The following is a 14,486-nucleotide window of genomic DNA, read 5'->3' as shown; positions in this document are numbered from 1 at the left end:
GAAGCAATTTAATCCTTTCCCGAAGGCTCCGAAAGTCTAAATACATGCACTGTATTTAAACATGGCTGTAACTGCATCTATAGAGGGTTTAACGATAATCACTGGGCACTGGAGGGGAAAAAGCTGCCACTCATCAGTTTTAGCTAAGATGTACACACTAGAGGAATTTTCCGTGCACGATTCATTATTAACGGATTTACAAAACATCTCTATCCTGGAACAGAACGTTCGTTTTGAATTTTGTTCAACAAAAAGTCCATTTTTAATATAATATGCAGTCTATTAATATTCAGTATATAATAACGAACAGCTCAGGCTTATCATTTGGGTCTTGGGGATGGGGGATGGGGGATGGGAGGGGGGGTAGATTGAAATAGATGATGTATTAATTGTACGATCTCTACATCTTTAATATTAAATCAGTTCAACGTGACAATTTTGAAAAGGAAAAAAAAAATATATACGTGAAGGTAAAAAAAAAGAGTAGATGAACGGACGGTGACATTCCTGGAGAGGAACTCTTATACTATGTGCTATTTTTAAGAAATACGAAATTTAGGGGGGGGGGGAGGTTGTGAAATCAATACATTCGTAACTTTGGGCTGTCTTGTAAACCAGAAACATGTATCTCAGTCGAATGAACATAACTGAGATTAGACATGGAGTTTGCATGTTCTGCCCGTGCTGCGGGGGTTTCCTCCGGGTACTCCGGTTTCCTCCACCAGTCCAAAGACACGCACGGTAGGCTGATTGGCGTGTCTAAAGTGTCCGTAGTGTATGAATGGGTGTGTGAGTGTGTATGTGATTGTGCCCTGCGATGGATTGGCACCCTGTCCAGGGTGTACCCCGCCTTATGTCCGATGCTCCCTGGGATAGGCTCCAGGTTTCCACGTGGTCCTGAAAAGGATAAGCGGTATAGAGGACGGCTGGATGGAATTAGACGTACGCATTCGGCATTGTGAAATATTAACCAGGACACGTTTCTGCAACGTAGACCTCGCTAAAACGTGGCCCGTCCCTGTTCACACCGATATTAATGCGTTTTTTCCATGCCGTGCCTCGGCCTTCAGCGCAGTTACACTACTGTGCGAGTTTATTTTTTCAGACTGTGTGCAGTGGAGTGATCACACGCTCTGAAGTCTGATGTTGATGTAAAACACAGTGTCGTGCGCAGAAGGGAAATAATATTTACAATTATTCCTTGTCCGTTCTTTTTGCTTTGGTGCTTTCACGGAGCTGTCGGGTGCCATTTGTTTCAGTTAAGCGCCGAGTAGACGGTTGTCAGACGCGATCGGCTCCGCCGCCACGGCCTCGGCCACTAAGAGCCGCTGACAGCAGAAGGCGTGTTATCAGGCAGTTATTACGGTCAGATTTTTTTTGGATTGCTGACCAGAACACATCCAATCACGTATCCAGTCACATCCAGTTCCGATCTAAACATGGTCCAGAGCTTCTGCTTGGAAAAATAAAATTTAAAAAAAATTCTCAATTTTTAACACCGACGTTGTTGATGTAGCATTTCGCCATAGTATTATGTCTTCTTTCTCGATTTTTTCCTCGTAATATCAGATATTATGATTTTTTTTTTTTTATTATTCAAATTCTTGAAATACTACGACTTTTCCTTGAAATGTTAGGACTTTATCCTCAAAATAATGTAACTTTTGTTCACGATATATTATGACCTTTTTCCTCCAAAGATCCTGATTTTTTCCCCCTCGACATAGTACGACTTTTCCCGTAAAATGTTTCTCAAAATATTCTCTTTTTTTTTTTTTTTTGTAACATCTCGACATATTATGACTTTTTTTCCTTAAAATATATTCTTAAAAAATCTTGCATTTCTACCTAGTTATTTATTTATCTATTTATTTATTTATTTTTTACAGTGGCCCTTAAACACCACCGTAGAGAAACGACGCTCATAAACATGACGTCACAAAGATTGTTATTACGTTAGTAAATAAGAGATCGACGGAATGACATCACACGTCTAACCTTACACATTTTCACAACGCTTGCTATATTCGCTGCATCAAGTAAAATCGAGTTCTTTCAAGTACGACATCATGCATCATACTCCTGTGACGTACGGTCCAATAGTTTGGACTTCCGAGCCGTCCGAGACGTCCCTCTGATCACGTATATTCGTTTTTTTTTTCTGTATTCTCCTTTGCAGATGACCCAAGAACAGTTCACTCATAGGAACAATGTCCAGAGCACCGAGAAACCTCACGTGTACAAAGTGGGCATCTACGGCTGGCGGAAACGTTGCCTTTACTTCTTCGTCCTCCTCCTCATGATCCTTGTCCTGGTCAACCTCGCGCTCACCATCTGGATCCTCAAGGTCATGAACTTCACCATAGTGAGTATCCGTTTCACTTTGCGGAGCGGTCGGCTCATTCGGGAGTCGTGAGGGAAATATAATAATGGGTGTATCCCGCCGCGGGGGTCCTCCAATCATGGCTCTTTAATTACAAGCCGTGGCCGGGCAGAACGCTGCTTTCATTTTGCTCACAGTGGTCGATTTGTTCCCTGTGTTCACACACACTGAGCTGATTTGTCTTGGGTCTTTCTTTCCCACCCCCGGCGCCGTTACTGATCTTTTGAAGTTACCGGTTATGTGCTCTGGGTCTGCCATTAATTGGGAGATTTTCCCGTTTCATATTTAAAGGTTCAATATTTACGAGAAAGGATAAAAGAAATCTCGAATCCATTATACAACGCTGTCACATCTTGTATGGTCTAGTGCTAGGGTTATTTGCGTGATATGTAATTCATTTTAGTCGGGTAATAAATTTCTCTCTTTGCCAACTATGTAACTGGATATGACGCAGAGGCCAGGGAGTTGTTTTTTTTTTTTTTTTTTTTAAATTATTATTCTTATACAAAATGCACTTTTGAAACACACCTGCGTGAGGGAATGAGCTTCAAAACGGGGAAACTGGACCGTACCCTTATTTCGAGGACATCGGAAGGTACAGTGTGAATGAATCGCTCGGGGTGGTGTCGTATTTATGTTTCATTACGAGGTGTATGTTGAAATACTGCACGAAAGGTAGCAGGTGCACGGGGGATCTGTGGAGATCCAGGCTACGCAATAGACAGATGCAGATGAGCAGCTGGAGGGGATTTATTTTAGATTTATGTCCCTTAAAATTACCCACCGGCACTTTGGGCATAGGGGTGCGTCTCAAGGCCAGGGAAAGGATGAAATATTTAATGTCAGATGTTTATGAAATATCAGCAATGAGCAGGAACAGACATCATGAGTATTTGTGCAGAAGCAGAAGCATGAATATATTTCCTTCCTTTCTTGCTGACCATGATTGAATACTTACACTCGGCCTTGGAATCAACATAACGCGGCAGTTTATCATCTCGGAATCTCAACACAGAAACTTGGCAGTGTGTGACTCTTGTTCATGTTTGATTCAGAAGTTGAATATTTCCTTTCTCTCTCTCTCTCTCTCTCTCTCTCTCTCTCTCTCTATATATATATATATATATATATATATATAATCAGTTTTACATATTTCGGACGATTCTGAACTCAGACTATCAGACTTTTTAGCGGCATCCAAATAATACTTGTTTATTTACTACACCGACCATACAAACAGATCACATGACTACTAATTACTAGGGCTATAGACAAGACCACCACTGTCAAGTCCAAGATTACCCGAGATAAAATCTTAAGCGGGTCGAGACCGAGTCAAGATCGAATCAAGATCGAGACTGAAAACCATCGAATCCTTTTTTTTTTCCCGATGTCTTCGGCTTTGTGAGGTTTCGTCCGTGCATTCGCGCCAATCGTTAGGTAGAAGAAAAAAATGAAAAAGACGACACAAATGTTATTTATACAATCTATCGCTGAAGACCGTATTTAGCGAAGTCCTACACGAAGTTGATGATAATGAGGGTTTAATGATCACGTATACATTACAGCACAGTGAAATTCTTTCCTTCGCATACCCCAGCATGTTAGGAGGTTTTGGTCAGAGCGCAGGGTCAGCCATGATACAGCGCCCCCTGGAGCAGAGATTGGTAAGGGCCTTGCTCAAGGGCCCAACAGTGGCAGCTTGGCAGTGCTGGGGCTTGAACCCCCGACCTTCCGAGCAGTAATCCAGAGCGTTAACTGCCAAGCCACCACTGTCCCCAGTTCTTAGACAACTTTAACACAGCCTGGCTAACACGGCTTGGCGCTAGCTAGGCGAAATCGCTACCATGAAGCTAATCCACTATGAAAAGCGCCATGACTTTAGATTGTCTTATTTATAGCCAGAAAACTAATTATTAAGTTTTTAAAAGAATCTGTTGTCATCATCCAGTCCCATTTTGTCGTGACTTGCTCTTTAGAAACTTTAGTTCAATTCCTCAGCTGTCTATTAAAATCAGAATGCTAGTTATGATTAAATAAATAAATAAATGAATAAATCAATCAATCAATCACCTTATACTGTGTGTGAAATAAGAGCCATGGGTTTTTCTCATCCACATTTGCTTGGATTCAGGGCTTTTCCGGATAAACTATTAGGCCTGCATCTTGGTTTCCCAGATTCTGGCAGCTCCATTTATATCAGTAAAGGAACTGTTAACTTGTGCTGTCTGCTCTCATCAGAGTACCACCTCCTTGATGCCATCACAAGCCATTATGGAAATTTATGTCACAAGTAACTCTGAGGTGGAATCACACTAGCAGCATGTCACTACGAGGACTTCAGGGTTTAAGCGTGAACTCACTCACACATACACATATACTCTCACATATACAGTATAGGCAGCTTCTTCGTTCATTCATCTTCAGTAACCGCATTAACGGAGTCACGGTGGATCCGGAGCCAATCTCAGGAACACTGCGCCCGAGTCAGGAGAATTTATCCCTGATGGAATGCCATTTCCGCCCAGACATATTCACTGGCTTATTCACATCTAGGGGGCAATTTAGTCCAGCTAATCTGCCTATGCTAGGGAATGTGAACAGGAACCGGAGAACCTGGAGGAAACATGGAGAGAACGTGTGAAACGTTGCACAGACTCAGCTCAGGAATGACCCCCAAACCCTGGAGCTGTGAGTTGGCATTGAGTTATTGGCATTGGCATATTAAATCCATAGATTTTATATAGGGGACGGAGCAGAAAGTGTCAGGCGGGCGTTCGGGGGGCGGGGGGGGGTCGAAGACTGGTGTGTGAGGCCTGTACACTCCAAAGGTGCACTGTTAAAGTCGGGTTTGGAAGCCAAACTTTCAGACACTTTATTGGCAGAGAAAATGACTCAGGGAAATCGTGGGATGCCTAAGTGCTTCAGTACTCTGTGGTTAATCGCGCAAGAGGGCCAATTTGATGCTTGGAATGCCTAGGAATAGGAGTAATAATCTTCCGTTCCATCTTAATGATAAATACTTGAAACGTTTTCTTGTATTCAAGATATTTTCAGACGGCAGAGTATGTAATGTTGAGAAATGCTCGAAGCGCGTTTAAGGAACACTGTTAATACAAACTGCGTAAAAATCCCGTCTTCATCGAGTACAGGCTATTCTTTCAGAGACCTTCTTGACTAACTCCTGTCTGCTCCGGCACTTACAATTACTTAAACAAGAAAGCATTATAAACGCTGTTAAGGGCGTCTATACTTTTCAATCCACACAAGGAACAGATCAATTGATATCAATCATGATATTTAATCTTATATGCCTATATACACATAGTAGAAACACCTGTACCTTATCCATTCAGCCAATGATGTTGCAGCAGGGCAATGCACAGTGCATAAGATCATTCGGATGCGACTTAGGTGTTGTAGGGCGCGTTTGAGGATTTCAGAAACTGCTGATCTCCTGGGATTTTCACACACAGCAGTCTCTACACAGAATCGAGCAACGACAAAAAAAAAAAAAGAAAGTGGCCAGGCGGAGAACAGCCAGACTGGTTTGAGTTGACAGGAAGTCGACCATATCTCAAACAACCACTCGTTACAACCGCGGTAAGCAGAAAAGCATCTCGATACGTCAAACCTTGAGGCAGATGAGCACACTCACCCAAACCGGAGAGTTGAAGACTGCTTAGTCTATTTCAATCCTAATGGATGTGGTCTCTTCTAGGATGACCCCGCCCCCATTCAAGGGCTCATTTGACAAACAAACGTCGTGTGATATTTGTTTGTGTTTCTGGATGTTCGAGACACTGAATTACTGGAGTGGATTATGTCTTATTGAGTATTGAGTGTCTCCTGGTGCGGTAAGCCAAACACACTGATTAGATCAACTCAAGCATGATGTTCCAAAGTCTGCTTTAAATGAAAATTCCCAACCCAGACCTGAATGACATCATAGAAACACCCTCATCGCATTAAGATTTATTAATGCCTACCGAATTCCATGTTATTGAATATTGTCTTGATTCCTGTCTGCCTGCTCAAGCTTTCAATAAAAGTAAAACATCCAGCGCCGTCAGTGTTTTTGTCCCAAAGCACTCCTCTGATACGCCGCATCGCTGCATCGAGAACAGTAAACGGCCAGGTCTGTCGTTTACAAATCAAATAAAAGGTGTTTGTGATGTTTAAAAGTGTTTCTATGTTTGTACTAAAGAATGCAGGAATGAAAGAATCAATGACACAATGGTGTGATGATGTGGAACTCAATTACTCTTACCACCACCGAGTGGATTGTTTTCTTACAACAGCTTCTACCGAAGTGTTTTATTGCTCTTATATACAACAAATAATTAGAAATGGATTTTTTTTAAAAAACAAAAAAAAACCACACATTTTTAATTCATTAATGAACGACACGTCGTAACTTCGAACAATTTCTCGATCCATCGATCACTTACTCTTAGTACTTACATTATAGCAGCCTCTCTATTTTTCTCGCTCCTAAAGTTAATAATATATATTGTTTTTAAAGACGCAGGTTGTCACGTTATAGAGAAACAAAGCGCTGATACTGGAGACTCCTTTTGTAAATGTTAAGTAAACATCTCCTTACAGAAAACTTCAGCATATTCACGATTGTATATTTTTTCTTTGTTAGACAACACAACAACACAAGTTACTGTGAATGAATTGCTACTAGAGGCATGACAGGATATTAGAACAAGGACAGTAATAATAATAACGGGACTGGTACATTTCCTGAAGAAAATGTGAGTGGTGCTTGCCGTGGCAAAATTCGGATCAGGCGCCGATACTTCCGAGAGCCGCCAGCGTAGGGCGCCGATTCTTTCGAGAGCCAGACAAACAGGTTGCTAGCATGTTTAATCACAAAGCTAGCATGTTTTAGCATGTTGCTAGCATGTTTTAGCATGATGCTAGGATGTTTTAGCATCATGCTAGCATGTTTTAGCATCAAGGACAATAATAATAATAATAATAATAATAATAATAATAATAAACATGTAATTTGAAAAATAGACAATTAATCAACACCATCCTTCTGACCAGTGATGTGTTATATAAGATATATTTGAAAAAACTGATTTGTAACATTACCATGCAATAGATTCCACTAGACTTGTTTATTTATTTATTTCTTTTCAAAGCTTAGATTTTTCTGGACCAGAAATTAGCTCCGCCCCCAGCTGGTTCAATTTTTCATTGAAATGCAACAGAGGGAGAAACTGAAATTGACCTTGCAGGCAGTAGAGGGCGCTTAAAACACAAAATACACAAATACAAATGGCTCCTTTAATGCATCAACATGCACCGCGTAATTCTCACTACAAGAACGAAGCCGGTCATGTTCCGGAGACATTTACGTATCGACGACAAGGTGAGGCAAACCTACGGATCGTTTTATCGGTAAACAGTTAATTCACAGTGGTGTTTTTACCTTTGGCTTTTCAGAACGTTACCAACAAGGCGTTAGTACAGCATGATACATCACCAGAAAAAAAAACAAAAAAAAAAACGTCTCCAAATAAAGAAATTAAATAAATAAAAACGCGGTTATGGCAGCAGTAGGAAACGGGATTTGTAGCAGAACCGAGACAGGACAGGAACAACTGGGACAGACGGCAAATCCGCTCTCCTGTGTCATAATCTAGGATGCACGGAATCACTGGAGGAGCGTGTACTCAACTTGGGGAAGCTGTAGAGAAGTATGATGACAACCACTCGAAACTCCGCAATAGCAAAGTGCCACTCACTTCATCATACATCTCGGTAAAGCAGGCGGCTGGGAGTAGAGGATAACAAAAAAAAAAAAAACGTTTTTTCAGTGATTCAATTTCCCCAGATATGTGCAGAAACCTATTTTTGGAAGAACGTGTGCTGATGATGGTTCCTCCATGGCCTCACATTGGCAGGACTGGCAGGACTCCATGCTTTACTCAGGAGGACCTATGCGATTTCTTACAAAAAAATAAAAAATAAAAAAGAAGAAGACTTTACGTCTTTCAAGCAATAACGTTCATTTGTAACAGAGGAAGTTCAGACACACCACAAGCCTCAGCGACTCGATACGTATTTATCAGAAACAGTCAGGACTCTGTTCGGACTCTTCGGTGTACCCTTTCTGTTCAATCACTTTCCCAATGTTTATGTAAAAACAAAACAAAACAAACAAACAAACAAACAAACAAACAAAAAAACAGTCCAACTAGCACTGGATGTTTGTGCTTCGCATGCTGAAGCTATAGACATTCATTCATAAGATGACTCATCAATTTTCTGTCAAGAATCCAGCACAGGGTTATTGATCAGTAGCCCTTGGATAAAAGAACAGAATGATTTAAAAAAAACAAAAAAACCACTCAAATAAATAAATAAATAAAAGTTTGGAGTTTTAGATAAATGCACAGCAAACATACAGTTTCCGACAAACATTGTTCTCCACTAACTTCTCAACTTTTTTGCCTTCAAAAAGCTGTGGCTCAGGAGGTAGCGCAGGTCGTCTGCTAATCACAGGGTCGGTGGTTCAGTTTCCCAGCCCACGTGAATCCACATGCCGAAGCGTCCTTGAAGCGTCCTTGGAGCGTCCTGTTATCTCCATGGAGATAATAACCATGTTAAATGAACACCCTCGTTCGTATCGTTTCTATAGCAACTTACGCAAGGACTTAAATGGCGGATGCTCCGTATAAATGGAATAAAAAGTCTCTGTATGGTGAAGCTTTCTGAAAGGACGAGGTGTTTATTTGCAATTTTCTGGAAGGAAGGAGTCTCCAGTGTCAGTGCTTTGTAACATTCAGAGGACCTTTCTTGGTAGCAGTGTGTGTTTCATTTATTTATTTTTTTTTTGTCAAGTTTTCTTAACTTCAAAACAGAGTCTGGTGAGGGAACGACTGTTTACAGCTGCTATAACATAAGTGTCATAGTGTTGTTTCAGGTCAAATGTACGACAGAATGCTTTATTTAAATAAGTCCAAAGCCGTAATGGCAAATTTCTGCGGTATAAGAGGATTAAAACGCGTCATGACGCGCTTTTCTAGGAAAACAATCACCTCCGGTGTAGGAATTGTCTATCGCGTCTGGCTGTACTATCCGATCCGCATAGTGCAGTGAAACATTTTACATCCATTATTAGATTTCTGGATAATTAGGGATACTACTGAGTGATTCGGTAACAGACAGAAATTTGTTCTCACAGAAAAGCAGGCTAAAGTCAGGTAAATCTACAGTACTGTATATAGCTGACAGAATTGGGTGCTATGAGTTGATGTGGTTTAAAAAATCTGGGTTCCACTTAGTTACTCCTCAGTTAGCCTGCCTTCTAATGTGGTGAGAGGATTCTGAATGTCTGTTTAGCCCCGTAGTGCTTTGAGATCAGCATCTGCACGCTCCAAGGACCGATATATTGCCCCGGATCCTCAGCGTTTCTCCATCAAAGAGCAGTAATGAAGCACAACCTCCTTGTCCAACTAGGAAATTGAATTTGCTCTAGCTTGGAAAAGCCTGCAGGCGCAACCACTCACATTTCGTCTGTCCTAGTGAGACTTGTTTCCTTAGCACAGCGGGCGCTTGTTGAGGCTTTGGCAAGAGCTCGTGTGTTTCTTGTCAACGGTGACGTTCAGCGAGATAAACCCAAAGCAGGAAGAAAGCTTTCTTTTAAATGATTTTTTTTTTTTTTTACTCATGGGTTTCGCTTTTTAACAAAAGGTTGTAATTATAATTACTAATTTGTGCGGTTTCTCTGGGTGCTTTGTGCACTACACCTAACGTTTTACTACATCAATCTTCATTACTGTCATACACTGCAGTTACTTGATGGATTCTAATGCCGCCAGAACAGCTTCGGTTTGCCTCGGCATGAATTAAACAACTCTCTCGAGGATCTACTGTGAGTGATGAAGACCGTTCTTCCAAAAGATTTTCCTTTAGTCTCCCAAAATCTTCCATACAGGAAGCGTTCTCAGGTCGAGATGTAGCGGTGAACGATTTAAACCACGCTCTTTAAACCATTCAGCGAGCTCTTTGTGTCTGCTTTGTGTCTGGGGGCGGGGTCATCCCAGAAGAGACCACGCCCATCCGTTTCAATTTCCTGATTTATAATTTAGGACGTTTTAGACTGTATCATATAGTAGGTCAGTAGCGTGTGTAACTATGAGCCAAAAGAATATTCCGTGCAGTGATGTACCGGTCTACTGAGAAGCGTGAGCAGAAATTAGGACATGTGTTTGAAATCTCCACTATCACATTCAGTGTTGAATGATACATGGGTCGAGTGCCAGAGCGCTGAATCCCGAATCACACAGAGGACCGTCATTTTCAGTTCTCAAAAGAAATATCTGTCCTCTGATCTTGCAGTGTATCAAAACTCAGAAAAAGTCACACATGCAGCATTTTGGTTCCACATTACTTCCTGTGTTACTGTGCTCTATCGGCCAGCCGACTCGCCTGACCCGAACCCCATAGAGAATCTACGAGAGACACCAGACCCGACAATACAGACGAGCTGAAGGCCGCTCTCAAAGCGACCTGGACTTCCAGAACACCTCAGCAGTGCAATAGTCTGATCGCCTCCATGCCACGCCGCACTGATGCAGTAATTCCTGCAAAAGGATTAAAACCCCGACCGAGTATCAGCTCATAAATGAACATACTTTTCACAAGGTCCACATTTCTGTAGTATAAATTCTTTATTCGAATATTTTGAGATGCTGGATTTTTGAGTTCCGTGAGCCGTAATCATCGAGAGTAAAACAACAAAAGGCTCGAAATATTTCACTTCATGTGTAACGAATCTAGAATATGTGAAAGTATTCAATTTTTTTGACATGCACCTGTAGTTTTGGCGCTGTAGGCAGGTGCCGAGTCCTGCTGGAACAGGAAATCAGTATCTCCATAAAGCTCGTCAGGAGATGGAAGCATGAAGCGCTCTAAAATCTCCTGGTAGACGATGCATCGCCTCTCGACTTGAGAAAACACACTGGACCGACACCAGCAGATGACATGGCAACCCAAATCATCACTGACTGTGGAAACTTCACACTGGACTTCAAGCAGCTTGGATTCTGTTCCTCTCCACTCTTCCTCCAGACTCTGGAACCTTGATTTCCAGTTTACTTTCATCTGAAAAGAGGACTTTGGACCACTGAGCAACGGTTCAGTTTTCTCTCCTTAAGCCAGGTAAGACGCGTCTGACGTCGTCTCTGGTTCAGGAGTCTTTAGACGTCGTTTGAAGGCTTCCAGTGACTCAGCTGTTCAGACATCTAGACTTACACCTACTGTAGGTGCCAGAACAGAGAAGAGTCTTTATGCATGCCTTCCTTGTACCCTGAGAGCTGGTGAGACCGGTTTAGCGGTGCTAGAGGATCGGAGGGAGCGTGGTGCAGTGCAGGGTGTGATAAGTGATTTGAGGTAAGTGGGTGCTGGTCCATTTTGGGCTTTGTAGGCAAGCGTCAGTGTTTTAGATCTAATCCGTGCAGCTACAGGAAGCCAGTGGAGGGAGCGTCGCAACGGAGCGGGAGAATTTTTATTCACACAGATGTTTAGCTGAGAATACAGCGACTATCTGTGTGAGTAAAAATAAAGATGAAAACCAATAACATGGTGAATTCTTATGAATGAATTGCACACCAGTTACGTTATTCGCACCGATTTAAGAAGCATAAATTTGTTCACTTGAGAACCATCAACCTTTAGTTTTTAAACATAAAAAAAAATAATAAAAGCTACAGCTCGAAGGCTTGTGGGCAACAACCCAATCATCCCAATGGTTAATCCATCATTGACATTACCATTCTAAAGCAAACATTAAAGCTCTGCTAATCTTGTGGAAGGCTGCACAGAGCACGATATAGATTTTTTTTTTTTTTTTTTTTTAAATTGGTTCGATTGACTACCTAGGGTTCCCTTTAAGATTGAGCTTATGTAGGAGTCAAAGTAATTTAAGGATTCAGGAAAACATCTGTTAAAAAGAAACATAGCTTTTTTAAAATAAAATAAAATAAAATAAAATAAAAAAATACTAGCAAACAACAAAAACCAAACTTTAGCAAAATAAAGAGTCTCAAAATCTAAAGCGATATTATCTGATTAGATTCTACCATTTATTTTTTTTTTCTTTTAGATTGGAAAAGTGTACGAGAGAGACAAGATGGAGCTTCTGGTTAGTTAACTGTTATTAGCTCTGCTGATTAATCACCAGATGGAGAGGCAGGACACCATATTGTCTGGGATGGAGTGCTACAGTTGGATTACTCCTCGTTTATTGATGGTGATGTGCTCGACGTGGGGGCTGCTTTTGTTTGTCGGCAGCTTGAGCGCGTTGGTGTGCTTTATTAATTCAATTGAGTGTATCGCGTAAGTTCCAGCACTCCTCCTCGCTGAACTTTATCTCCGCTCAGGCTTGCATGGAACTTTGGAATAGTTCATTTGTTATTGTGATGGAGCTGTTCCTACTCCTCGTACCTCAGCGAGAGATGCAGTAATCCTCTGAAATAAGAGAGCTGGGGTGGGGTGGTGGGGTGGTGGGGGGGGGGGTGTTAGTAAGGATCTGTAGGATTACGCTTGAAGGTGTTCTTTGTATATCAGAAGAAACACTGGTGTAAAGATGAGTGCACACAGTTTCCCAGTCGCCAAGTAATTTTGGGGCTCGGGGAGTAATCTCTACACGCCCCGCCTCTACATACCCCCCCCCCAAGTTACTGTTCATATTGCGTATCGCGTGGACAGTCTGTGAACGATCGCAATATTTTCAAGCATGTTCGATTCCCTCGCCGACGAATCGTGTCGTGTGAACCCCATTGCGACTCGTAACAAGAACAACTCAGCCAATGAGAAACAGCCAACGAGTGTCCGAGACTAAATCAAATATATGTCCTGTGACGCGCAGCAGATCCCTGAATCCGGTTTATCCTCCATCTATTTGTGTGGGAGAGTGAGGGCAAAATGTAAGCACAATAATAAATTGTTGTTTTTTTTTTTTTTTTTAAAATAATAACAAAAACAAGAAAACAACCATGACGTGCTTTCTGGTGGTGCACAGTCATGAACGTAGCGACATGTACATTTTTACACTTTGCCTCAAGTTCTCTTCGCGGAACAGAAGACCCTCACTTCTCACGTCTCCCCCAAACAGTCCTTCATCCACATTTTCCTGTTTTTCCTTCTCATTTTTTTCTTTCTTGTTTCCTTATAGGCAATAAAAGTCAAGAACAGATGAATTAGGATTATTTATTTCTCAGAGATTTTGTTTTCGGGGCTTGAATAGGTGAGAAAGATGAAGGGAGATACAAACAAACAGCAGGGAAACTTACAGCTCTGAACAGAATGATGTGTCTCTTATACAGACTGGCTTTATATCACGCCAAACCGGACAAGCGACTTGATGATTCGCCGTTTGCATAATTTTGACGATGTGGACACGGGCACCTATGGAACTTAGCGCTTACCAAAATTCTGGAAAGGTCAGGCACACAGAGCAAAAGGGAAATGTAGCAGATTTACCCTCCCTGACAAAGGTAATTAATTGTGAGAGGGCTGAAAGGCAATGGGAAGGCGAGATAAGGGCAGATGCTTTTTTCCCCCCTATGCATCGTCGCTGTGTTTGTTTGCGAGAAAGAAGGTTGCCAGTGTAAAGGATATTTATTATAACGGTGGACCAGCTGCAGCAAAAAATAAACGCTATTCCTGCAGGGAAGAACTGGCAGGCTGCACCATCTGCTTAGTTATGACAGTTAACTGTTTGTATGAAAATAGCAGGGCAATATATGCACTGCAGTAGTTAGTAATATGCAAATATGTTCTGTAGAAGCATTCTCATGCTTCAGTTTTCCTCTAAGCGGTTTCTTATGCCTCGGCTTTCCTCCAGAAGCGTTCTCATGTCTCAGGTTTTCCTCTAGAAGCGTTCTCATGCATCAGTTTTTCCTCCAGAAGCGTTCTCATGTTTCAGGTTTTCCTCTAGAAGCGTTCTCATGTCTCAGGTTTTCCTCTAGAAGCGTTCTCATGTCTCAGGTTTTCCTCTAGAAGCGTTCTCATGTCTCAGGTTTTCCTCTAGAAGCGTTCTCATGTCTCAGGTTTTCCTCTAGAAGCGTTCTCATGC

At 41.7% G+C, this 14,486-nt stretch overlaps 1 protein-coding gene across 4 annotated transcripts in view; it reads left to right on the top strand.

Moving 5' to 3' along the window:
• sgcd (sarcoglycan, delta (dystrophin-associated glycoprotein)) overlaps positions 1-14,486 on the top strand; it is a 175,480-nt gene that overhangs the window by 101,437 nt on the left and 59,557 nt on the right. For all 4 annotated transcript variants that reach the window (XM_053649149.1, XM_053649150.1, XM_053649147.1 and 1 more), the window contains exon 2: positions 2,180-2,365. In XM_053649149.1, the coding sequence (XP_053505124.1) occupies positions 2,180-2,365 (186 nt within the window). The remainder of the gene's footprint in view (positions 1-2,179; positions 2,366-14,486) is intronic.

The sequence above is a fragment of the Ictalurus furcatus genome, chromosome 18 (assembly GCF_023375685.1).
Source record: "Ictalurus furcatus strain D&B chromosome 18, Billie_1.0, whole genome shotgun sequence".
Lineage (NCBI taxonomy): Eukaryota > Metazoa > Chordata > Actinopteri > Siluriformes > Ictaluridae > Ictalurus > Ictalurus furcatus.
This window is presented reverse-complemented; position numbering and strand designations above follow the sequence as displayed.